General features: G+C 41.5%; 1 protein-coding gene across 1 annotated transcript; it reads right to left on the bottom strand.

The window, feature by feature from the left end:
* Window positions 1–1535: 1535 nt before the first annotated feature.
* LOC104615469 (vascular endothelial growth factor D-like) lies at window positions 1536–7779 on the bottom strand (the record flags this gene model as incomplete). Its single annotated transcript, XM_010281838.1, has 4 exons — window positions 1536–2198; window positions 3640–3835; window positions 6243–6340; window positions 7631–7779. Coding segments are annotated over 4 exons (570 nt in total), but the record flags the coding sequence as incomplete, so codon positions are not given.
* Between the last annotated feature and the right edge of the window lie 2075 nt (window positions 7780–9854).

Raw genomic sequence — 9854 nt, 5'->3', positions numbered from 1 at the left:
GGCATAATTAATCCAGAGTTCCAGTTGCTAAACATCAATTTAAAAAAGCTAGGAAATTGAAAACCTTAAACTCTTCCCACAGAATTTAGCTGTGCAAATACTATTATATAGTTTTGCACAGAGGTGTATTTTTGCCCCATATGCCTCTAGTGCCCACCGGTTAAGTGCACTGGACTGACAAAGCATAGTGGCTCTGCAGGTCCCTGGCTTTCTGAGGAATGTGCTGGTGGTGTAGCCTACCCAGGTAATCCAACCAGGAGGTCAGGGTGCCCTGAGCTAGGTGAGAAGTGATGAGGCAGTTGATTCCCTTTATGGACCCTTGTACAACACAGGGTACACCCACCAGGAACACACGTCTGAATTTAGAGTCTCTCGGAGGAGCGAGGGAAACGTAAGGGTGTGCTGCTGCCGCCAAGCTGGTTCACCTGGTTTTGCACTGGGGTCACGTTCCCCTTCTTGTCCATGCAAAGGGCACGCAAGTTGCACGTAGCCTGCACTCTGGAGGGGAACCCTGCTGCTGGGGAGCCCAGTGCAGAGCAGTAGGTAACCCTGCTGCCGGGACCCCACCCCATACGCTCACAGGTCAGACCGTGTTGCTTGGTCAGAAGATCCCTGGCCAGTTTCCCCAGCACAGATAACACAAACAGCCTGCTGGTATGTTTGCACAGACCTAGTTCACATACAGCTCAGGGAGCACTCAGAGCAGTCATCCAGGATCAAATCTTAAATGTCTTACTCAGACAAAAGACACGTTAAATTGTTTGGTGCTTTGTCCAACAATTCAATCTTACAGGACTTGGCTTTAATTTTATTTTAGAGCAATCTTTTTTTTTCCCCATATGTAAATATAAAAAATCTCAGATGCACATCAAAAAGCCATTTTCTATTCTCTGTGTTGTGTCAGCCTTTATATCTCTGTAGCCGTTGTTTAATTTGTTCTATTCCCTTTGTTCCCATTGCAGTATAGAATTGGAAAATTCAACAAAGGTCAAAAAATGATTCAGTCATAAAGACTATCACTTCCAGCTCAGGATTATTGCTCACAATATTTTCTCTGGACTGGCTCAGTCCAGACTTCAGTGGCTCAGAAAATAATGTTGTCCTTGTACTTGATTTGGTTAAAACACTGTTACTCAGTCCTCACACTGGTGAAAGGAATTTCAGTGCAAATGAGATATTTTCATAGTATGGTAAGCTAAAACGAAAACCATCTTTCAGTGAAGCCTTTCAGAATGCCTTTCAGAAAATCACTGAAGAATTAGGACTAGTGTGGCTCTTATTCCCTTAGGGACGTTAATGTGCTACACCAGGAACAAATAAATAAATCACAAATGACTGTCAGGCAGACGTGGGAAAAATGATTCTTCTTTACTGAAACTATTGGATCAAGTGACCTTGTTTTGACCTGGGTTTGGGCAGAAGCCAGTCCCAGAGGGACAAACGTAAGAAGGCTGTACTAGAGATGACTTTGGTTTTTTGCTTATTTTCTTTTTGTTGGGCAGAGTTTTAGAATAACAGAGAAAAATCAAAACCACTTGAATAACTGATGTATTTATTTTCTTATATACATTTAAATATGGCACATCTGACAGTAGTTGTACAATAAACTCAAAATGATAATCAAAGCTGGACAGTAGAACAAATAACTCAGTGCTGAACCTATTAGAAGCCAAATCCTGTACACTGAATTTCTGAAGAAACTTTCACCCAGGAGCTGCATTAGCTAAGGATTCAGAGGCTAAGATTATTTAGTCTCAATTTCTGAAGGACGGGCTGGTGACTGTGGCTCTGTTACCAATGTACCAGCTTCATCTTCCATAACATCGAACTGGCTCTTTCCACTCTTTCTTCCACGCAGCCAGCAATTCATCGGTTGTCGTTACCTCTTAGAGAAAAATTTTCAATGTCCCAGAGGATTCATCTGCAGTTAGTGATTATTCTAATAAATAAATGCAGACTGGATTCATTCTTCTGCTATTAATGTGGAAGGTGTTTGTGTTTACTATTGTTTGAAAGTCAGTGACAGCTACTTTGCAAAGCAGTGACCTTCTGGAGAATAGGGGAAGCTCAGTCAAGGAGTTTCTTTGCTTTGAGACCCATGAGAACCTCTCTTCTCCTTCGGACAACGACAATGCCTGGAACACATTGGTTTTGCAGTTGGACATGTTCTGGGTTGTGATGGACATTTGTCCTCACAGCTGTTTGATAAAGGAGGAAAAAGCAAAAAGAGAGAAACATTGTAATATGATAATTCTTCACTGTCACTTTCCTCAACTTTTTCATCATTGAACACTGCAATGCTGTCTAGACAACATCTGGGAATGCGTCGATACCCTACCACACAGGGAGACAAGATTTTGCTGCCTGACAGTTCTTGTCTGCAGTGACATGACTTGCTGTTACCTATTTGTCCACAGTCACGACCTAAGTAATGCTTTCATTTCTTGAGAGCAGTGAGGTCCAGAGTGTCAGCACTGGATAGTGCTGCCGTCAAATCCTGTGAAGCTGACACTTCAGCTTTGGTCCTCCAGGAGTACTGGGCATAAAAGTCCCATGTCCAGTTAATAGAAGCCAAACTCATGTAAACAAATTATTGCATTGATTCCCCTCCCACCTGTCTGAAACACATAAATGACAAAGTCGCTCATGCTCACTTTCAGCTCGGCTGATTCTTTTAGCTATTTTTATACTTGTTGTCAACTATTTTCTGCTTGCCCATAATTTTAAAGCTGAAGCTAAAGATGCAGAGGTTATTTCTTCCACAGCTTCTTCTCCATGAATGAACCTATGAAGTCTATGAGAATGGACCCTGTGGGTGACCATTCAGTGAACTGCAGCTCTGCTAAGGTACCCAGGGAAACGGGATGCTGAATGTCCTTACATAAACTTTCAGACCAAGCTCCTGCAGGCTCCTGGGTCTCTATATGGGATCAAGGCTTTCTGAGAAATTTAAAGAATAAACTAATGCATGAAAATGGGTATGAAGAGGGCATTTTCTAGGTAAGTTTTGTCAAAGAAACCTCAAAACTAGCTACACAAAAGGATTAGGGAAATGCATGGAGTATAACAGCCCCAGAACAATTTTTCTCCTCAGTGGAATCAGAGCTGATTGAGTGGGTTTGTATGCATACAAAATGGCATTAGCTCTAGAAAATCACTTGCTCTGAGGACAAGTTGAATAAGGAATGTGCTGTGTGGTGTGGGTGCCAGCTTAGGGAACCTTTGTCCCTAGATGTCTGTGAGACTGCATTCTCACAGAGAACATGGGATGTGTTCTACCTACCTACAAATGCAAGACTCAGTGTCTCACTGTAAATCCCCTGTGTCACACAGTAATTTCAGTTGTAGCACAGTTTTAACCACCATTCCCTTAAGATCACGGGGAAAAAAAGTAATAAATATTCATAGTTGAATATTATCCTTGTTCAGATATCTTTAAAACATGTTATTTAAATAAACCTTAGACTCCTTCTATGAGGTAAGTATTGTAAATATCATCTCTATTATTATCTCCCTAACTGCAGCAAGGTATTTTATTCCAGGTGGACCTCCTAACTAGCTCAGCACTTGTACCTCCAGCACCTACACAAGCTAATTCAGATCTTGCAGCATAGACACTGAATGACAATGAACACTTGCCTGCAGGTTTCAGCATGAAATATCTTGTGCTTTAGAGCACAGCTCTCCCGGCTCTCCCTACACAAATAGCAGCTGCAGTTCTCTTTACTTTGAAAGAAATCTGTAGGACACTTCTGTCTACAGATGCATTCGCAGTTTTCTTCATCAAATTCCATATGTTGTCCACACATAGCCAGCTCAGCAAGAGGAGGGAGTCCTGCAATAGCACATACATCTTTTAGCAGTAAGCTTTATCTGTCTAAATCCTGCTTTTGAAGAGACTTTGTAATCACTAGGAATCACACATGTACTCTCATAGATTCTAGTCTTCAGAATTTCTGTTGTAACTTACAGTGCAGAAAAGGACTTGAGAGGCTGGGGCTGATGACTTTACTTACCCTAATACTGCTATATCTTGTGGGCTGAACCCTGCATAAAAATAGTTTATTTTGAGGCTGTATATTAGAAGAGCCTAGTTTTAGGTTTTGGAATGCACAAATCTTTATTGGACAGCAGGTTTTAAAAAGAAAATCTCAAAAAAGATTTAGTCTATACCCATGATAAAAATGCACATCTGTGCAGGCTGTCACAGTCACCACTCAATGTACTTCACTATCCATATACTGCAGAAATTCTGCAAAAGTAATGCTATGTCTAGTAAGGTGCGAGCTGGTCTAGCACTTAAATAAGGAGCATATGCACACTTGTCAGTTAAAGAAAATACTTTGTTTCAGAAGCAAAACTTCAGCCAAGTGAACACACTGTCCAATACCTCACATATCTTCCTTCAAAATACACATCTGGAGTACAATATGAAGCTAATCCTAGCAAAAACGGAACACATTTTGTGAAAGCTTTATTAAAATGCTAGCAGCACATCCCTGGTTAAAGGTCATGGCATAAAATGTGTCATTGGGAAGGTAATTTCCTGTGGTTTTACAATTAGCTCGTGCATTTAACCTATGGAATGTGGAATGTAACCTGTGTCCGCGACCTCTGCAGCCTGAGCTCTGATCATAGTGGCAAGAAAAGGCTTGCGCATTACTTGAAAGAAACCTTTATTATTATTTACTTAATGCTGGAAAACCAATATCCAGACAGAATAAAACCCAAGTCCTACTGGAAGGAAGAAAGGAATCTGCCCCAAATTCTTGGAAGACAAACCCCTTCCTTGGGGTGATAAAGCTTGGAGTGTGTGAAGTGGTGTAGGGTGTTTCAGTCTCGCTTTCTTTCAACCTCAAAGACAGGTTTTAAGTTCTTTTGTCCCAGCCATTGCCAAACACAATGTACTTCAGAGAATGATATTGTATCTGGGGAAATATTGAGCCTATGTCAACAGAAAATGTAATTCAACAAGCCACAAATTTTAATGCTCCAAGCTGACCTTACAAAAGGCTAGGAGTTAAGAGGACTGTGGCTATTCACAGTCCTTTGGACTTTGAAATATAGAGTACTAATCCTTTCTTGAGTGAAAAGACTAACTTGAGCTTAACTACCTACCCTGATGGTCAGATGATCTGATACAGAGTGAGAACAGATCCTGAGAAACCGCTATGCAACTCATCTCTTGCTTATTAACATTTGAAGATTGTAATCAACAGACCAGTTTATGAGGATATTTGTTTTTATTTTAGCTCACTAGTCTAGGAATTGCTTGCCAGCTTGCTTTTATTGTTGCCTTGGATGGTTTATTCTTCTGCTTGCTGCATGCAGGTTAAACCACAAAGGCAAGGCTTCCTTCTGTGTCCGTCTGCTCTAGTGCTATGATAGTTTTACTTTGACCGGTACAATTTTCTGAGAAAAACATTAAAAAAAATCCCCACCCTATACAGGGCTTGGAGAAATTTTAACTTCTCTTTATGTTTACTGATAGTAAGTATCTTTAGATTTACACAGTTGCCCGCCCCCCCTGAATATTTCATGCAAATTTCTTTGGCAGATTAAAGTTTTCCAGGGAAAGCAGAAGGAGGAGGGAAGTAGTGTACACTTCTACGAATTTTACCCTGTTCTGTTTCCTTCCAGAGACCTGAAGGGATATACATGCATACTTCTGAGTGTGTATGACATATCAGCTTGAAAGCTTCCTCAATACCTTAATATTATCATAAAAAGTAGTCAAATACTTTGAAATATCATATAATCTTTTGCACTGACTACAGCTAATAGGTAGGACTGATTTTGCCTGCCTTATTTCTGATTGTCTGTTTTTCAGAATTTCCCACAATAAAGATTCAGCACCTGCCTCATGCAGTATATTCCAGGGCGGGTTTTTTTTTCTACAGTTAAAAAATTTTCCCTAATGCCCATCATACAATTTAAGGCCCATGTAAAATAAAAATTTATGCAGGGTGCCTATTTCACTAGCTCATTTTAATGCTTTCCTGTTTCCCACTTAGTTTGCTAATATAGAGAGAGTAAAATGTCCAAGCAAAAAACATGAGATGAGGATAAGCACATATGAATGTTTATTTTCAAGTGAGTTTCTACACCATAAGCCAAGTCTATCTAGGGATGTGGAATCAAAACTATAACTCTCTCAATGAAAAAATATGACAAAACCAAAATGAAACACAAGCAGCCTGGAGATAGTAAGCAAAAGTGTCCATTTGTAATTTCGTCTTTACCTTCTCGTCTGTTGGGGTGCTCTACATCTACAACACATTCACATTTGTCACTATCCCAGATCCATCCATTATGGCAAATTTTGTTGGTAAAGGGGCATCTAGAGGAAAATAAAATTAAGGTAGGAATTAAAAAAAAAAAAATTAGCATAAGTGTAATCATTTGGCAAAATGAGCCTGCTGGTATGCTGGGTCTGCCACTTGTACTATGTGAAGATACAGCATCTGTGTGCATTACTGCTGCAAAGAGAAAGCGTGGGGACTGGGTGGTTTTGCTGGTAGGGTTGAGCTATCTGGCTCCCAGCAGCTAGAAGGAGCAGGTACAGCACGTATTTGAGATTACATCCTTAGCAAACAGCTACAATTTCACAGCTCCACTTTTCCATAGAACAGATCTACCCCACCCAGGGTAGTCTTTGTCTTACTATTCATACCATGCAACTGTATTCAATTTTGCCATGCAGCTCCAGTTTATCTTTGTCCAAGCTTAAGGATGTACAGTGAACTGTTTTCAGGGTCAGAGGGGCCAGTTTGACTTTTAGGTATTCTGCTTTGGGAGTGGAAGTCACAAACTGGAAGAAGGCTGAGGTTCTTCTGCATTTGTGTAGGAAGAGGATTCAGAGTGGCCGGCAGGCTGAAGTGAGGGCTGGAGTGGCTTTGCTGAAATGCCACCTCTTCCCCAGCCCAGGTGACTGACTGAGGGGCACTTATGGGGGCAAGCCTACATGCTGGGCTAGACAGAGACATCTGAGCTGACCTTGAATGAGTCACTCAATCTATCTGTGTTTCTAGAGTCTTTGTTAGATTAATGTAGCCTGTTCTCACCAGTACTACAGGTTTTTTATACCATACTTTGGAGTTGGATGTGAGATCACTTTTCTTCAGCTGATGAGCCTGATAGATGCAAACCAGGAGTGGACCAGAAAGTGAAAAGCCACAATTCACATTGATTCTGACCTGGCGTGCCATGAGGTATGGCAAAGGGCTGTAGCTTGAGCACAGCATTCTGTGTGCCCTGGCTAAATAATGCATGAGCAGAGTTGCTCGTGTCAGGTTGAAAAAGTCTGTGCACTCACACACACTCAAATAGTGCCAGTGGAGCATAGTGCTAATACGTGCACTTTGAGCCCCCGCTCAAGCACCTTGATGTCTTAATGACTGCAGATGCTGCTGAACTAGCCTGCTGTTTGTTGGAGTCTGGTGTCCTTTCTCTTATTATTCACCAGGTTTAGTTGAAGCTTTTTAAGCCTGAGTGATAATCAAGTTATTTGGAAAAATTTTGGGGATAACAGAAAGTGAATGGACCATTACAATGACCAAACCAGAACAAAATAATTTTCATCCTTCGGACTACACAACATGTGTAGGAGTTTGTAAATGAGGGAACTTACCCATCTTCTTCTGGGTACTGGACAGATCTTCGTATGATGGCGTACTGGTGGCGCTGGGTATTTGATAGACACTTACAACCTGTGTGATTGGCAATTTTGATTGGCACGGGCTCAGGAACACTTGTCAAGGGAACCGAGATCTCAAAGAGCTAGGTGGGTGAAATAACATTTATTTTTCAGTTTCCATTATACAGTTAACATTTGGAGTTTTAAATCAAAACCTCTTATTCTTTGCCACCATTTTTACCACCCTTGCTCTTTTCTAGAGATAGTTACCATAGGTATAAATGAGCAGGTGAGCGTTGAGGGTTTTGAAAAGTAAGCAATGCCCACCAAGGTAGGAACTTGCCAAAACGGTGGTCCCAGTGCTGTATCACCAGCTATTAAACACCCAAGACCATTCAAAATTATTTGCAAACACACTCAAATGCCTATTCTGGATGCTAGGGCCAAATGGAAGAGATACAGGTGTTGGGAACTTTGTTCTCAGTTATATCATCACTTGAATCTCAACCACATACGGAGGGTCCTAGGGTATAATCACAGCATGCATCTTTAGGGACCTAACTTAACCCCCACAGCCTTCTCAGAGAGGGAAGAAACGGGATTAAATAGAGGAGAGTTCATCCCACTTCATCTGGGTTCCCGCAGGGAATCATCCTGGAAATATCTCTCTGTTGACTATAGCAGGAGCCTAAGGAACCAAGCAGCCTACCTTCAGTGCGTCTAAATCATTTAGGGTGGTCTCTGAATAGCCTTGTGTAAGCCCTCGTTCCTTGGGCAACTACGTGTGGGAGCTGCTGAAAAGACTCACACCTCCTCTGCCCCCCCAGGCCAGCTTCCTTCCCATGGAAACCAAAGCGCAGGGTAAGTCGTCATGTGCCAGCGTGCCTTGGCTTCGCGCTGCATCCACGTGCAAGGGCTGAGAAGTATCCCTAAGCCAGACTGCTTAGACATTTAAATTTAGGTGTTGCAGTGTCTAACTTCAGGTGGTATGAATATCCTTCAGTGGATATTTTATAACAAGGGGAAAAAATGCTTTTACTAATATGGCAGTAATTCTGGACATTTTAGAGGAGTAAATCTGGACTGATGGTGGTATATTCAGGAGTGGAACTTAGCTGGGAGCTTTTGAGGGAATGGTTATTTTGAAGGATGCTAAAGGAATGTTACACTCTGCAAAACTGCAGTTTTTCAACAAACTTGTGAACTGCTGCTCCAAAAACACATATATAAATAAATACTTTTTATCCTGACTTAGCTCCCTGAGCTGATCGGATGTCTTTTGTGTGTGGCCAACAGCTCCTAACAGTTTTCTCCTTCTGGTGTGGAATGAAAGCAATTAATGAACATTGACGCAAGAAGAACAGGACCTGATTTGTTTTACTCCAGCTACATTCCAGTACCACCAGACACAGTGGAATTACATTCCAACAAACCTCAAACAAATACAGAAGTGAATTGGACCTGCTCCCCATGGGGACTTCAATTTTCTTTTTAAAACAACTGCACTCAATCTTTGCTCTGATTTAAAGAAAAGCCTGTTTCATAAGTAGAATTTAATATATTACTCTAAGTCAAAAGGTGTTATCAACTATAAGTAGGGATGCACAAGGTGAAGATTAGTCAAGGAGGTCCAGTCTCCTGTGCTCCTCCTGTAGGTGTGAACACAGATGGTTTCATCTGTAGAGCTGATTGAAAGTACTAAACTTGGAGCTCTGCTCAGTCACCCGCTGGAGCAAGATATCTCTGTACGTAGACACTAGAGGGAGTGTAGAGGAAGTAGCTCTCTGGCTACTCACTTTATGCTCACTTTTTGGTGCTGGTCGTTAAAACTCAGGTATTTGTCACCTGTTGCACCTAAGCAGTAATTGACTACTAGTTTAAGCATTTATTTTCCAAAGTGACTGTGATTTGGGACATTCAGATCCTGAGGCATTCAAATTGAGAGCATCTGGCTCTCCTGCCGAAAATGTCTCCTTTTTAGGGTCACACAACTGCACATCCAAAATTATTAGCCAGCCTTTTTGACACTGATGGCAATTTTGAAAATGCAGCGCTTGGACTCCTGGCTTCGCACAGCAAAATTTCACAGAGTCTCTCTTAATCCTTTGGTGCAGAGGATTCCCATGAGCCAATACTCTCAATAAGTCCCAGGTCCAAGTAACAATACATCAAAGGGTACAAATACACTTGAGTGGGAGTGTTGATCTGCTGGAGGGTA

The sequence above is a fragment of the Phaethon lepturus genome, unplaced genomic scaffold, assembly GCF_000687285.1.
Source record: "Phaethon lepturus isolate BGI_N335 unplaced genomic scaffold, ASM68728v1 scaffold52790, whole genome shotgun sequence".
Lineage (NCBI taxonomy): Eukaryota > Metazoa > Chordata > Aves > Phaethontiformes > Phaethontidae > Phaethon > Phaethon lepturus.
Note: the sequence above shows the minus strand (reverse complement) of the source record. Positions and strands in the feature narration are given on the sequence as shown.